Source organism: Hydractinia symbiolongicarpus, chromosome 14, assembly GCF_029227915.1.
Source record: "Hydractinia symbiolongicarpus strain clone_291-10 chromosome 14, HSymV2.1, whole genome shotgun sequence".
NCBI lineage: Eukaryota > Metazoa > Cnidaria > Hydrozoa > Anthoathecata > Hydractiniidae > Hydractinia > Hydractinia symbiolongicarpus.
Window position 1 is genome coordinate 11,395,942 of NC_079888.1, and position 16,843 is coordinate 11,412,784.

A 16,843-nucleotide genomic window follows, 5' to 3' on the forward strand; every position below is an offset into this window, starting at 1 on the left:
AAAATATCTTCTCTTCAGCCTAGCATCCTTACCCGATTCCGCCAAATGATCCTCAGTTTATTCTTACAAAATTGAAATAAATTTTCTACTCCAAGTTTGTGTTTTTATTGGGAACTACAGCAATTAATTACTGTATTTTGGAAAGTTTTGTTGTGAGGCGTTAATCTGTTTGCATGTATGCAGGTGTGCAAGTGCTAACACATGTATTACCCTAATACTATTATATCCATTAAAAATGTTTCCGTATATGAAATTTAATTTCTGTATTCTATTATCTCTGTCATAATCTAGGGCCACTAAAGCAAGTGTGTTGATAGGTTGTTAAAAAAGTGCACAATCTTGTGCAATCAGGGATTTGTAATAGATCTTGCAGAAGATGCCTTGATTTAAAAAAAAAAGTTTAAGACATATTTACAACAATTGGAATATTCCACAATTGTAGAATTTCCTGACGGTTGGAGTATTAAAGGGATTCCTGCATTGAAAATGATATTTTTGTATGGTATAGAGGATGAAAAGTTGTTTGTCAAGTTTTTTGGAATTTTCAAAAAATATTTTTTCGTTCTCCAGATATTGAGCTTAAAAGATTTCCAGCTGACCTTATGACATCATCATTTATGATGTAATGAGGTATTAAGCATAAAGTAATACTTGATATATCTTGCAAACTTACAGAATATCAAAACTTTTAACCAAGATGATATCTTGACATGTGTAAAGTTTTGTAGTTTAAGAATGATCTCATCTTTAAATACAGGTAAAATATAATGTCAGCATTTTTCAAAACTTTCTTATGACATCATAAGAACCCGGGTTTTGAATATAGCTATACTTAAAATTTTAAATAACTTCAGAACGAAAAAAGATATTCAAAAAACTTTTTATTCTCCACAACATATTAAAATATCATTTTTACTGCAGGAATTCCTTTAAGAAAATTTTAAAGACTTAATAAGATATTTAAACACTCCTTTGTTTTGTGGTCCCTTCTGGAAACAACTGACCGGGTATGTCCCTAAAAATTATTGAGTTTAACAACTCAGCAGTTGAACATTTGTTGACCTAGCTCAGTCCAGTCTCATCATGTTGTTCTAGTTAGGCGAAGATTTCATAGATTTTTTTGTGGCCTTTGTGGTTCCTCCTAAAAACAACTGACAGGTTAGCTATATCCCTTAAAATTATAAGGTTAAAAGCTAAACCACATAAATATTATCTAGCTAGCTATATTACAGTTCTCTAGAAATAAAGACATTTCCTGTGCTCTCAACCCAGAACCTTAAAAGCACATTGTGTTTTTAATAACAACAGCGGAATCCATTACTAGTAATGAAATACAGAATACTTCTTTCTTCCGTTCTTTCGTTTTGTACTAAAACCTTTGCTTTGCGATAGACAAAATTTCTCTCACATTGAACATTTTGCGGGAAGTAATCGGTTTTCGGGGCGATACATGGGATACGACACGGGATGTATAATCATTACGTCACTTCTAGGAAAAATAAAAATAAACATGGCGGCTGAAATGGAAGAAGGAACCTTTAAAAACTCTGATAATGACTTCATTTACGGTGTTACCGTTGCCCAATCTTCTTTACAAATACGCCTTGGTATGGATAGTGTTTTTTATATTTATTAAAATTGTTATTATGTAAAAACCTTGTTTAAAGATTTAAATAATAGGATTTGTTTTAGTTTCGTTTTGGCTATTAAAAATTCCATTGTTTATTTGTCGCTTTACTGATCTTTTATTCTGTCCTATTATCCTTATATAACTGTTCAATTTGTAAAATAATTTATAAAGTTTAACAAAGGCTATATTTAAAAGTTGGCTGGCAGTTTTTATGTGTGATAAATCCAGGTCCTATATTCAAATTACCAAACAATACCATGCAGTATGTCACTTTATTTTACCTCAATCAGGTAAGAGGCAGCATCCATACTCAAGTTACAATAAGAAATGTCAATTTAAAGTTTCTTTTTGAACCTACCTACTCACCACCCCAGAAACGTCAATAGATGCATAACAACTGCAATACATAAAAACCAACAATGATAGCGCTAGCGTTCCCTATGCTGCGTTGGCAGCAGTTTCTGCATCACTTAAATTTATTTACAGCTGTTTCTGGATATAAGCACCTTTAAAGTAGTGTTGTATCTGAACGAGACACATATCACACTATTTCGGACGCCATTTTTATTTTCCTCAATCATGTATACAACTCTAATATTACGGCAGACGACATACACATAAACTGGTAGACCAGCTACCGGGACAGACGATACTCACGAAACACAACATCCCTTTTCAACATAAATAAAGTTTCGTCAACATAAATAAACGTCTGTGAACATTAATAGACTTTCAGCGTTCCGTTACCGTTGTTAGTCCATCACGAAATCACCAAGTCTTCGTGGTTTGTTTCGAGTTCGTTTTTTCATTTCGTTGTCAGTCTTTGCCTCGTCATCGGGCTTATCGTTGCTTCCTCTGTCGTTGTACTTTTCTGTATCAGATTCATCGTATGCTACCGTTGCATCGCTGTCAGTATCAGCGTCGTAACTGTTATCTATAATATTTTCATTGTGTATATCATTGTCGATTGATGGTAGCTCTAGTTCAAGTCGCTGTCACTATTCTCAGAGCTCGTCATTTGGTTTGCACGATTTTGTATGGTGAATCGTGGTGTGTGATACGTCTTAACCTGTCCAGAGTTTCTTAGTGTATCCTTGCCATCTCGCTTTAAGAATATAGCACTCCCTTTTACCCCAGTGACGACGAAAGGTCTTGGGTGCCAGCGACTGGTGTACTTATTTTTGTGTTTCCAGCTGTTGGTGGCCAAAGCTGGTGTGCCAACCTTGATTTGGTGCAGTTTGGCACGTCTGGATTTGTCCATAAGGATCTTGGCTTGCGTCTTTTTTGTAGTATCTAGACGACGAATATCTGGTTGACTTGTTTTTCCATCGCATTCACTGGGACTGGGCAGTTTGTCCCTGAGTGTCCTATTGAACAACAGTTCAGCTGGCGTGACTCCTGTGGTGGCGTGTGGATTGTTGTGATAATTAAGCAAAAAGTTTTGCATTACAACACGCCAGTCTTTAGCTTCTGCTATCGCCGTCTGAACGACTTTTTTCAGGTTGCTATTAAAACGCTCTACTTCTCCATTGGCCTGTGGATGGTATAGTAGGTGTTACTCTTCTGTGGTGGATGTTGAATTCGTTCATTAGTTCTTTGAATGTGTTGCTGACAAATTGAGGTCCATTGTCGCTCACCAGTTCTTCGGGTGCCCCGTATCGGCTAAAAAGTTTTCGTAGTTTTGTGACGATGGCGGTCGATGTGATTTTATGCAGGATCTCTACTTCCGGAAATCTACTGAAGTAGTCGATACACACGAGAAGATTTTCTCCTGTCGGAAACGGGCCACACCGTTCGCAGCCTAACATCAGCCATGCTCCCCGGGGGATCAGAGTTATTTCCATTGGTGATGGAGTCTGTGCAGGGCCAACCACTTGGCAAGGGTGACAATGACGTATGAAATTTTCAACGTCTGCGTTCATTGCCGGCCACCAGACCTTTGTGCGCAGACGTTGCTTAGTGCACACTATTCCCTGGTGTCCCTCATGTGCAAGGTCGATCACGCGGTGCTTCAATTCCTCTGGCACGACAATTTTGTTGTCACACATGACAATTTCTTTCGAGACGGACAAATGCAGTCGTTGACGCTTGAAAGTGGTGACTGCTCCTTTGTCGGGAAAGTGCCCTTTGCGTAGGCACTCCTTTAGCTTCATGAGGACTGGGTCACGGTGAGTTGCTTCTTGTATGGTAGTAAGGGACAGCGCTACTGGCAGACTGGTGTTGCAAACCATGTGTATGTATCGGTCTTCCATTTTCCTGTCTTCTCTGAGTGTTTGTACGGGGTTCGATCAAGAGAGGTAATCTGCTGGGTTGTTGACTCCGGGTCGAAATTGAACAATGAAATCATACGGAAGCAGTTTCATTACCCAGCGTTCTATCCTTGGTGGTGGGTTAGATTTCTTCCCGAACAGTGCCACCAACGGTTTGTAATAATAATAATAATAATGATAATGATAATGATAATGATAATGATAATGATAATAATGATAATAATGATAATAATGATAATAATGATAATAATGATAATAATGATAATAATGATAATAATGATAATAATGATAATAATGATAATAATAATAATAATAATAATAATAATAATAATAATGATAATGATAATGATAATAATAAATATTTAAAGTGGCTAGCCCAGAAAATCACAAAAACCTTTAGTTAGTGGATTGTTTCCACTGGGGGCCACTAGAACAAAAAAGAAACAAAAAATGATAAACCTTAGACTGCCTCAGCTCAATCAAACATAGTAACATTTATAATCTGTGAAAATTGAAAAGAAAAAGAATAAAAAACAAAAATTAAAAAGTTAAAAAGTGATCTCCATTAGAATTTGCCAAATACATTAGAGATGGAAGTCTTAAGCGAAAGCAGATTTCCTTCACAGGTCACTTGGTCTGGAAGATTATTCCACACTTTTGCAGCTCTAAATGGGAAGGCTTTTTTGCCAAATTCCGTGTTGACCAAGGGAAGTGTGAACCTGTTTTTTGAAGCTCCTCTTGTTTGATGATTATGACAGTTTTTTGTCAAAAGGAATTTTGAGCGCATGTAATCAGGAGCAATGTGATTCATGGCTTTGAAAACTAATATGGCATCGTTTTTGATGAGTAAATTATTCATTGAATATTCCCTCTCTTTCCCAAGAAAGGTACGGACACATTTTAATCGTTTTTCTAGTTTTCCCAATCTACCTTGGGTGGCACAAACCCATGCCGAGGAGCAGTAGTTGAAATATGGCATGACAAGTGCATTAATTAAAAGGTTTTTTGTGTGAGGTGTTAAACAGGATGCAATGGTTCTAATTTTAGAATATTTAATTAGTATTTTTCTATTTATGTCATTAATGTGCTTTTCCCATTGCATTTTTTGATCAAATGTTACCCCAAGATATTTAACTTTTTCGCTCCTCTTCAAAGGAATACCCATATAGTTGATAGTTTTGTTCTCAACTTTTTTTAACTGGCTGTGGTTGCCGAAAAAGATTGTTTCAGTTTTGTCCGTATTAATAGTCATTTTGTTATTATTCAGCCAGAGGTCGACTTGCGAAAGTTCTAACTGGACCTGGGAGACAAGGGTATCCAAGTTTTTATGAGACGAAATAATTATTGTATCATCTGCATATAGATGGTGGTAGTTTGAATTGATGACAGATTTTAAGTCATCAATATACAAAAGAAAGAGCAGGGGGCCCAACACAGATCCCTGCAGCACCCCAAAAGCGTCTTCATGAAGCAGATCTGATCCTGTGTCGTTTACAAGAGTCAGCTGCATTCGGCCCGTTAAGTAGGACTCGAACCAGTCAAAGGCAGCATCTCTGATGCCAAAACACCATAGTTTTTTTTAACAAAATTTTATGATCAACAGTGTCAAAAGCTTTTTTAAGGTCAATGAGCACAGCACAAACAAAGTTATGTTGGTCGAGCTCAGTAAGAATAAAATCAGAGACATCGACTACTGCAGTTTCTGTGGAAAAGAGTTTTCGAAATCCGGACTGTCTGTCATTCAGGAAGTTTTGCTCAGAAATAAAATGAGACATTTGCTCATGCACTAACTTTTCAAAAATTTTCATAGGAATTGGCAAAATGGAGATAGGCCAATAATTAGTAGGATCTGTTTTATTGCCACTTTTAAAAATAGGCGAGACCCTTTTAGTCTTCCAACATTTAGGTACATAACCAGTAAATAAAGATTTGTTGAAAAGACTTAATAAATAAATACTTAAAACTGACGAAACTGCTTTTAGCTGTCGTGAACCAATTCCGTCCAAGCCTGTAGCTTTATTAAGTTTTAGTGAACTAATTATTTTTTCGACACTTTTGGTCTCACCGAAAATCGTGTCCGCTAACAGGTGGATTAACATTAGTAGTGTCAGAAGAAAATTTAGAGGCTAGTTTGGCACCAACACTGACAAAAAATGAATTGAATGTGTTGGAAATTTCTTTTGGGTGAGAAGTTTCTGTACCATCGTTTTGGACTACTCGTTTTATCGAGGTAGTATTGCCTGACTTATCAGGAACCAGTTTTTTTAGGGTTTTCCAAAGTTGTTTTGGCCGTTTTTGAAAGTCCTGCAAAACGTCATTATAGTACTCGTTTTTAAGTCGATTTTTGAGACCTATTACCTGGTTCCTTTTTTGTTTGAAAGCTTCCCAGTCTATGATGGATTTTGTTTTTGATGCTTTCCGTTTCAAGAAGTCTCTTTCTTTGATGGCTATTATTAATTCATCAGTGACCCATGCCTCAACACGGCCAGAAAATCTATGTGTTTTGAAAGGGGCATGTTTGTCAGCCACTGTTTTAACATTTTTATTCAGTTTCTCACATGCTTCATCAAGGTCATGATAATTATTAAAATATGACCAGTCTAAATTCCTGAGGTCCTTTAGAAAAGCCTCTTCACTGAAGTTCTTGTAGCTAAGAACCTTGCATGTTTTAGGTTCAAATTTTGGCCTTTTAAATTTTCTGATCACATAAACTAAATTGTGATCACTGATGCCTAAATCCATGACACCAGTTTTAGAAATACAAGAACTGTTAGAAAGTATCAAGTCTATAAGAGTGCTACTATTTTCAGTAACACGAGTTGGCTCCGTAATATGTTGTTTTAGGAAAAGAGTGGAGCATAATTCCTTTATTTTGGAGGAAAGAGCATATTTTGAAAGCATATTACAGTTAAAATCTCCCAAGATAAAAACTTCTTTTTCTTTTGGGAGCTTGATAAAACACTGTTTAAAATTAGTACACAGGTTTTCGGTACTCTGCAAATCACTACCTCCAGGTGGCCTGTAAACCCCACACACGTAAATAGGTTTAGTTTTTTTCAGGCACACTTTCACCCATAGTGATTCAACATTTTCGAAGTAAAGGTGTTTCAAAAGGTGGCTATCCAAGTTTTCATTAACAAAAATTAGAACACCCCCACCTCGTCTATTCCGATCATTCCTATAACAAACATAGCCATCAATTTTAACGTCATTGTCAGTGAGTTTTGTTTGATGTAGCAGAAGTTTAACATAGTCTAGTTTGGATGACAGACCATTAATGTTGAGATGGGCCATTTTTAAGCCCTTCCCATTTCTGATTGCCTCAAAATCAAAGTTTTCATCAATAGTAATATTGATGTTGTCCGGAATTTCGTCGACTCATTTCGTTGTTGTTGGGTGAGCTACTTTTGAACGAAGCTTTTGTATTGCTCAAAAATACAACGAATACAAAAATCAGTTTTAGCGTAAATGTGGGGTTTCCTACCTGAGTAAAGTTTTTTTTAAGTCGTAGAGAGATCATTCTGTTAAATAGGAATATATATATAAGACTAACCTGTAGGTTATCTTCGCAATAGTTCTTTCTGTGTATAACGCAACGCTAAATTAGTGTGATTGATTCAACTCAACACTATTGAACACCACTCTGACTAAACACAACGAATTACCAATGATACTGGTTCAACACAATTAAAACCCCACCACCAAGTGATTCTTATTAGTAATCGCCTAGATAGAAGATCAACAATCTCCCTCTATTTTCTTTCTGTTTGGCGTTCAGTTGGTTATTCGAATGTTGAGAGGAATTTATAGCGACTCCTACTCGCTTAGTACAGTGGTCTAGGGGCAAAACTGGCTTTTCACCAAAACCCTCTACTGTACTAGTCTTGGTTAAGTCATCACTACATGTATCTCTCTTTCTTCGTGTGATTACTTGTGTGGAATTTAAACATAAAAATTCTAAAAGATAAAAACTCAAAAAAACTTAATTTTTGAACACAATATTCAAATTTTCATAACTCAACATTTAATTGGTCACTATTATTCTTCATGACCCCTCTGTAGCACATTCATTAAGAGTGTGCTATTTGCTCCTTGTTTTGTTAACACGTCTGCTAACTGATGTTTGGTAGAAATCCACTTCAATTCAATCTCTTTCTGATTGATACTCTGTCTAAGGGAAGCCATATCAACCCTTAACCGTTTGTCTTCCAAAGATTTTGTTGAATGGGCAGCTTCAAACAATGATTTGTTATCTGTATGACATAAGATGCCTTCTAGATTAGTATTCAACACTTCATTTATCACATTCTTCACCCATATGCATGTATCAATACCATTAACAAGAGCTAGTGTCTCAGCAGCAAGAGTGCTACGCGCAACTCTCTTAATCTTTTTAGACTGCCATGTGATAGGTGCCATAAGATTCTCAACACCTTTCAGGAAAATAACAATTCCACTTTGAGAGCTGCCATCTTGAAGGTTCCCAAATGAAGCATCAGAATATAAGATCAGTTGTAATGGAAGCTTAAGTTTCCAAAATTTCAAGGAAATGTTGGGATCCAATTTCAACTTCTTTACCACTTTATTGGCTCTCATGACATCATCAACTACTGCACAGTTTAGTTTTGTGCTTAGCTGGCACACATCAAATGAAATGTCAGGCCTTGATTGCGATGACATCCAGTTTAGTTGCCCACATATACATCGGAAGTTTGATTGTTCTTCATGTGATAGTTGACGATGTCTGTCTGTTGTGTTTTCAATCTTGACCAGTTCCATACCTGCCACATAGTTCTTTTGGTCATAGTTAATTGAACCATTAGATTGTTGTATATTGACACCAACATATTTGAAATTGGAGTAATCTTCAGATCCAATGAGAAAAGTTTCTCTGATAGGCGAAATGACCTTCACTTGAAAATCATGGGATCCTCCCCATAGAAAATCATCAACATGTATTACAATCAGTCCTTGGCAGCAGTCATCTTGAATCCAATAAAATAATGCTTCATCAAATAAAGACATTCTCAACCCCAAGCCGATTAGCTCTTCCTTCACACGTAGATACCAAGCTCTTGAAGCATCAGCAAGGCCGTATACAACTTTATTTAGTTTCCAGAGCACACCTGTTGTATTTGCTTCCTTTGGGGGCTTTATGATAACCTCTCTGTCAATCTGGTTGCCTTGAAGAAATGCCGTCTTGACATCTAAGGTGTGACATTCCCATTCATAGGTTGCTAACATCGTAAGTACAATGCGAAGACTTTCTTTTGAAAAAGTTGGGGAGTCCTTAGTCAGATTTTTGACCTCTTCTTCTTCAAAACCTCTTATGACCAAACGAGCTTTAACTGTTTTGTATCCCTCTATATTCTTTGTTGTGACCACCCATCTTGTGGATATTGGAGATTGACCCTTATCTTCTATGGTGGAGAAAACTTTGTTGTCTTCCCAATTGGCTAATTCTTTATACTTTGCATTTAGGACCTCATCTGTAACAGTTGCTTGAGTCGATAATAGTACTTCTTCAGTTTCGTTTGTCTCAACAACAGGTTGCCAGTCACTCACACATCTTTTGAAATCTAACCAATTTATTTCACCTGTGTCTTCATTTTGGACATTTAAACAGCTACCATACTGTCTGCCTTCTTTTCCTTTTCTGCTCACTTTTCCTGCTCTGCTGTGGACTAATCCCCTTGTCCATTCACTGTCGGGAGTTAGCTTGTAAATGATTTTTGTCTTCAACTTTGGTATTCCTTGGACTGTTGACGAATTGCTAACATTTCGATTGGTTGTGATTTCATTTGTTGATATCTTGTGTGTTGTTGTTTCATTCATTGAGGCACCGTCTGATGTTGTTTCTTTTGTTGTTTGTAAATTTGTTGTTTTCTCATTTTCTGGTTCTTCTGTATTGTTACTGTCAAAATCATCTGCACCAACATATTCACCAAAAACATCATCACGTTCAAGCGGAATGCAATTGTTCACTTGTGTAGTTGTCACTTCAGCATTCCTTTCCGTGTCTTGTAAAGGTTTTTGTGAATGCAAAACTTGGTCCAACTTCTGCAAGCGACACATGTGTACTCTAACATAACTTCCACCATGTTTTACAAGGACTTGCTTATTCTTCTGTCTAATTACAGTGCCTGGTCCATGCCATTTTTCACTGTCTTTTCTCTTATAAAAAACTCTATCTCCATTGATATATCGCTCATCATTGTAACACTGAACATTATGTCTCAATGCTCTTCGTATACGCTCAGAAGACTCTGCTGCTATAAAGGCTCTTCGTGATGCATGCATTACAGCAAGGTTATGGGCCACGGTTTTGCTTGAAACTGTGTCATTCATAGCTGGCAAATGATCAGTGAGGATGCAGGGATAGTCGTGATTTTTACCATAAACAAGTTGATTTGGTGAGAATCCCTTGTTGTTTGATAAAGAATTCTTTGCACTTATAGTCCAGAATAGTGCCCGATTGTGTGTACATTTTGTGTCTTCAATAATTTTTTTCAGCATTTCCTTAATCATACCATTGTGTCGTTCACATAGTCCATTTGACCAAGGACTTTCAGCTGCAGTTGTTGAAAACTCTATGTTAAACTGCTAACTGCTCACACATTTCTTCATACACTTTGTTAACAAATTCTCCACCATTATCAGCTAGAAACTTCCTTGGTTGACCAAATCGGGCTAACCAAATTTCAAAGATAATATCTGTTATTACATCTTTGTCTTTCGTCTTTGTCAATTTTGCTGATGAAAATCTGGTAAAAACATCTATGATATGGATAAACCATAATGATTGCGAAAGTTGCACAAGATCTAGAGCCACACACTGGTTAAATTCTGATGACATTGGTAAGCCAACAATAGGGCGCAGTCTTGGTTTTCTGTATTTGATGCACACTTCACAAGAGTTTGATACTTCATCGATGACTTTCATAACTTCACTTCGGTCATTTAAGAAGGAATTAGATGCTTTGATGAGAGATTTTAATTTTTCAGCACTTGGATGGCAAAATTGACGATGAAGTTTGATAATCTTACTTTTTCTTGATTTTGTACTTGCACAAACAAAGGCAACCTGGGGTAACAAGTGGTCATGTTTCTTTCCATCCATCTCTATTATGTTGTTGTTCAAAGAATCCCGCTCACTGCCAGGCAGTATGTTAGTGATGAACAAAATAGTTCTTCTACAATATAAAACGTAATTACCTCAAATACTAAAATTTTACATTTCGCCGATTAAACCCCAGGAAATTTTTATTAATCAATATCTTTGTGAAATTAAAACCGTACAAAAATGACCAAAAAAAAGAAGCTTTGCTACGGTTTTCGGCAATAACAGATTTGTTTAGCACACATTTACAAATCGTCTTAATTTCTTTCTTGGTCTTTAATTTCGAAAAAACATCCACTTGAAAGCTAGTATTCATTCAACCTCCTTATTCCTTATACGTCTTATCGCTAAATTAGAAAGAGAATATCTTATAATATTGCGAGTTCGTAAAATACCTGGGAAATTAGCTTATAAGTTTCGTCATGACTTTCAGTCTCGAATGGAGGCTTTCCAACTAAAAATTCGTAACATAACACACCGATACTCCACAAGTCCACCTAAAAAAATAAAAAAAAAACGATCTGAAATTTAGTTCCAAAGGCACAAAAATAACGCAAAATGCACTTGCGTAACAAAATAATGTACTTTTTCGTCGTGCATCTTTCCTTCGATCATCTCTGGTGGAAGGTAATCCAATGTCCCACAAAGTGTTGTACGTCTAGTGAAGAGATGTATCAAAGAAATGAGTAAGCAAAGAAACATATAAATAAATACGCTAGTAAATAAAGATGGTAGTTCTAACCTTGATGATGGTGTTCTCCAAACATTGTAACCGAATCGTTGATAAAATCTAAAACTGCCTCTGCTTTTTTCATGGAAGCTTGACTCAGTAACAAAGGAATTTCGTTTGGGACAATTTCTGTCTCCAGATAAACTTCTTTTGAGCCAATAATTACAGGTAAGAACACTCTTTTCATAGAACAAACTGCTTCACTATCTCCAAATTTAAATCTTATTTGGCTGGGATGCTCTTCGGGCAATCTATCATTTTCAAGATTATCAATAAAACATTGATACCAAGTATTACCACAAACGGTCTTTGTGCAACCACAGTCTAAAACTGCACATGACAGAGTTTCGCCGACCAGAGACTGCATTTCATCTTCTCTGATTTTTGCAAAAAACGTAACCTTAGAATGACTGTCCTCTTTTCTAACATCCTCAGGTTCCTGGTTCTCATAAGAGTGTGGACAGTTTAAAGCCCAGTGATATATAGATTGGCAAATATTGCATCTTGATGGACTTCCAAATTGATCGGATGGATTCATTCTTCTATTGTTGGGTCTGGTTTTTCTTCCTGCATATCTCTGATTTGAAGCAGTTGCAGGTCTTCCTCTTCTAAACCTTGAGCGTTGATATCCCCCTCTTTGAGTGAAGTAATTTTGCTCAATTGTATCTGCACTTGCCTGAAGAACTGGTTCTATCTTTACTTCAGTATTTGTTCCTAATGAGGCCACCGTATCCCCAAAAATTTTCTTTAACTGCCGTATCATTGCATCATACCGTAGTTCATTTAAAGTTGCTCTTGCTAACTGTTGCTGCTCTGGTGTAAGGTTGGCACTTTGTAGAACTCTATATGCCAACACTCCATCAGGAAGTACCATATTATGTCCTTGGATCTTATGGTATAACCGTTCAAACTCTATAAGATAGTCATTCATACTCATCTCAGGCGGTCGCTTAAATTTTTCAAAGGTTTCATAAGCTAGGTAAGCAGTTTGATTCTCATCTTTTAAATATATTTTGTCCAATCTGTTAGTAATGGCTTTTACTCCAGTTGCTGCACTTATCTGTTCAATGTCTAATTCTAGAACTGATTCTTTAGCTTTCCCTCTTAAGCCCATGAATATAGCTGGCCCTTGTTTTTCTGCCTTTAATTCTGTCAGTGCTTGCCATATTTGCACTTCTTTTTTCCAATCTTTGTAACTCGTCTCTTTGTCTAATGATGGTGGGGGGACCCAACTTTTTGACATTTCACTTTTATTCCTCTGCTACCATTTGTTAAATAGGAATATATATATAAGACTAACCTGTAGGTTATCTTCGCAATAGTTCTTTCTGTGTATAACGCAACGCTAAATTAGTGTGATTGATTCAACTCAACACTATTGAACACCACTCTGACTAAACACAACGAATTACCAATGATACTGGTTCAACACAATTAAAACCCCACCACCAAGTGATTCTTATTAGTAATCGCTTAGATAGAAGATCAACAATGTGCTCTTCCAAAACTATGTTTGAAGGATCTGAGGCAAGCCCATTTCCTTACGATGTTACACAGAAGGAGCAGCAGGAATTTGTGATCGGTGTTGACGATAAACGTGATGCCGTATAGATAGATCTTGAATCGTTCAATGGCAAACAATATGGCTAGAGCTTCACGTTCAATCTGACTGTATCTTTGTTCGACAGGAGACAGCGATCTGCTTGCATAGCTGATAGGTCGATAGGTTCCACAAGGTTGTTTCTGTGAGATAACTGCGCCTAGACTGATGGGTGATGCATCAACAGTGATCTGTGTTTCCGACCCTGGGTTGTAGTAGGCTAGACACGTAAAGAATCGTGTTCATCCAGTATGGACTATCATCTACAGTTTACATGTAGCATTTTAAAATTGTTTCTCCAATGGTGATTACTAAGCAGTGAGATTTGGGCACCAGAATCTTACAGGACTGTTGTAGGCTGATGACTTCTGCTGATGTCAGCATGGATTTTAGCTTTATAAATCTTTCTTGATGTTCATTGGTCCATTCCCAAGATACGTTTTTCTTGGTGAGAACACGTAGTAATGCTGTCAGGTCTGCTAAGTTTGGTAGGAACTTTGCACAGTAGTTGATCATGCCCAGGAATGATTGCAGTTCCTTGATGTTGGAAGGGGGTTTCAGTGTGTTCACCGCTTCGATCTTGCGGTTATCTGGCGATAATCCTTTATCCGACAGTGTGTGTCCCATGTATGTTAGCTCTTTCTAAATTTGCATTTGTCTTTGTTGACAGTGATGTTATGTCTTCTAAGTCGTTTTAGTGCGGCTTCGGTCCATTTTAGCAGCTCCTTTTCTGACTCTGCTCCAATGATTATATCATCGAAGATATTGCGGACGCGTTTCAATCCCTGTAACCGTCGTGGTTTCTGGGCAACTGGTACAACAGTATTGTCTACTTGAATTTTGATCTTGACATCTTTGAGTTGCCCAAGTCCTTTGAAGCGGTCAGAGTATTTGTTGAGGAGGGTATGTAGTTGTTCCTCTGCAGACAGGATGTTGTTGACATGGTTTGTGAGTGGTCCAAAGTGAAGCAGTTGGAGTGCCACAGCAGTTTGGTACCCCATGATATTGGTGCGTGGATTTTCCATGATGAGCCACTTTACCTGTTTGGTTATGGTATTAGCTTTGACTGTTGTCCATATGTAGCCAGTGATTGGTATTGGTTGTCCATTATAAGCAAGTACCCTTTTTGAGTATGGGTGGATATCCGGGATGATGTGCATTTGTTTGATAATCCTGCTGTCCAGGATGTTAACAGAACTGCCGCTATTAATCATTACTTCACATTCAGCATCGTTGATGTTTATCGTTGTGATGGTTGGATTTTACTGAAATGTCCAATTTTCCCGCACTTATTACACTTCTTTCCTTGTGTTATCTCGCATTTGTTGGCTAGATGAGTAGAGCTGCCGCACGGGTAGCATTGCTGATTTTTTCGGTTGATGCCTGATTTCAGTGGCTTGTTGAACGTTCGAGTAGTTCGGCTGATGTAGTTGTTGTTCTGGGTTTCCTCTCCGTCACTGTCACTGTATTTGCTGTCTAGAGTAAGAGGTGTGGCAGCTTGAGCACTGCTTTCATACTGCTTTGCTTGGTGGGATGTAACTTCACTGATTCTAGCAAGAGAAAGCGTGAGATTTCTAGCGTGAGATCTGGCTCCCTGAGAATTCGTTTGCGTAGTTTGTTTGAGTTGCACTTTTCAATAATCTGGTCAACTAGCTCTTCGTCAGTGTTATGAAAGACACATGTTTTGGCTAATATGCGTAAGCGGGTAACATATGCATCAATATTCTCACCTTCGTTTTGTTTACAGCACTGGAACACATGTCGTTCAAAGTGTTTGTTTTGTTTTGGTTCGAAAAATATTTTTAATGCCGCAGCAGCATCAGCATATGTAGTTCCCACATTTGGTAATGTTTCAAAAACTTCTTGTACATCATCCCCTGCACAATGGAGGATTAGAGCCCTTTTCCGGACGTCATCAGTAATACCAGCAGCTATAACGTAGATGTTGAAAGAGTTATGCCATTTTTTCCATCTGATTCCAAGGCTTGTACTGTCCCCTTGGACATTAAACGGTTTGGGACAAGAAATGTCAACAGATTGAGCCATTCTTGTAGTAAATAACGTCTACTGTTTGTGTCCAGCTGTAAAATTAAAACGTAAGTATTTTCTTTTGACGTAGGATAAGACCCTACTCGCAGCGCCAAATGTTGTATGTGAATGAGACATGTATCACACTATTTCGGACGCCATTTTTATTTTCCTCCATCATGTATACAACTCTAATATTACGGCAGACGACATACACATAAACTGGTAGACCAGCTACCGGGACAGACGATACTCACGAAACACAACAAGTAGTTTTCAAACAACAACACAAATTTAGAATGTATATAAAATTAAGAGAAAGCATAAGAATATCTTTCAAGTTTTATTGTAGATTTTCATTTCTTCTTAAGCAGTTAATGTCAAATTGCAATGGAAGAAACATACTTGAATATCACCCATCCTCAAATATCAAATTCAAGTTTTTTGTGGCAACTTGAGTATTTGCACTGCAAACTCACTCAATCGATTGAGTCCTTAACTTCCCAAACAAGCAAGACAAAGTTGTTCCCACGACCAGTCTATAAAGGAGTGGAAGCCAGGTGGTAGTAAGGATATTTACTTAGAAGCTAAGCACCGTGTTCGTACAGCAGTATATAAGGCAAAATCAGAAGCAGAGAGAAACAGATTAGGGACCTCCCACCTCAAATAAAACTCTTTCTCATATCGTAGATTCTTTTTTGTCATATTTAAGAAATGTGCTACCTTCAGCTGTAATGGCAACCTTCCTCTCTGAAACGGTCCAGTTTAGCAGGTGCGAGAAAAATGTAAACAAAAGATGTATACCCAGATAAGAAGCAAACATAAAAGCAACTGTTCTTGTGAAGAATGTTTTTGTTCAATATTTCACATTTCTATTTTTTTAGAATATAAATGATTTATAGATCAATAGTGAAATCTGTATTATAAATTTGTATACGTCTGTCAATTACGCAGAACGGTAACTGCAGTAGCAGGACACACGAAATGTAAATAAAGGATGGGCGAACCTGGATTTATCCACCAACTAGTTTAACAGTGTTTTCCTGCACATAGGACAGCATAGATTGTGTGAAGCTTAACTTTTAAAAATTTAGAAATGATTGTTACTTGCACTACTGTAGGTTGTCAGATATCTATCTCGTTCCATGAGCCTGTTTTTTTTATATCTAGACATCGAGATAAACCTTTTCGATAAATTCCTAATTTGCTCTGAAGAGTAAGAATATTAAGATTAACCGAGAAAACATTGTTTTTGTCATGATACTAAGGAAAGTTATAATTGATCATGTAAACTGTGGTTCTGTAGGTCCAGGGGAAGCAACATTGTGGATTGAAATATTGCATATCCTCTGCTTCTTGTAAAAAGTTTGAAAAAATGCCCATAAGAGAAAAAGATTCTTAAAACAACACGAAATATACACACATTTTTTATAAGAACCCAAACATCAAATCATTGGTTATAAAA

The 16,843-nt window shown here is 37.1% G+C and overlaps 2 protein-coding genes across 2 annotated transcripts in view; one reads left to right on the plus strand and one right to left on the minus strand.

Annotated features, from left to right (window-relative positions):
- The first annotated feature begins 1,423 nt into the window (after nucleotides 1-1,423).
- LOC130625031 (protein lifeguard 4-like) overlaps nucleotides 1,424-16,843 on the plus strand; it is a 30,983-nt gene continuing 15,563 nt past the window's right edge. The window contains exon 1 of the mRNA XM_057440117.1: nucleotides 1,424-1,607. Within this exon, the coding sequence (XP_057296100.1) occupies nucleotides 1,451-1,607 (157 nt within the window). The 5' untranslated portion in view covers nucleotides 1,424-1,450. The remainder of the gene's footprint in view (nucleotides 1,608-16,843) is intronic.
- Nucleotides 11,157-13,219, minus strand: LOC130625028 (uncharacterized). The gene is made up of 2 exons (XM_057440115.1): nucleotides 11,606-13,219; nucleotides 11,157-11,517 (listed from the first exon to the last, which is right to left on the minus strand). Exon 1 carries the CDS (start codon nucleotides 12,991-12,993, stop codon nucleotides 11,758-11,760), a length of 1,236 nt encoding a protein of 411 aa, XP_057296098.1. The 5' UTR covers nucleotides 12,994-13,219; the 3' UTR covers nucleotides 11,157-11,517; nucleotides 11,606-11,757.

What these genes read in the sequence shown, in the direction of transcription:
- LOC130625028 (XM_057440115.1), bottom strand. Translation starts at nt 12,993, where the DNA reads ATGTCAAAAAGTTGGGTCCCCCCACCATCATTAGACAAAGAGACGAGT.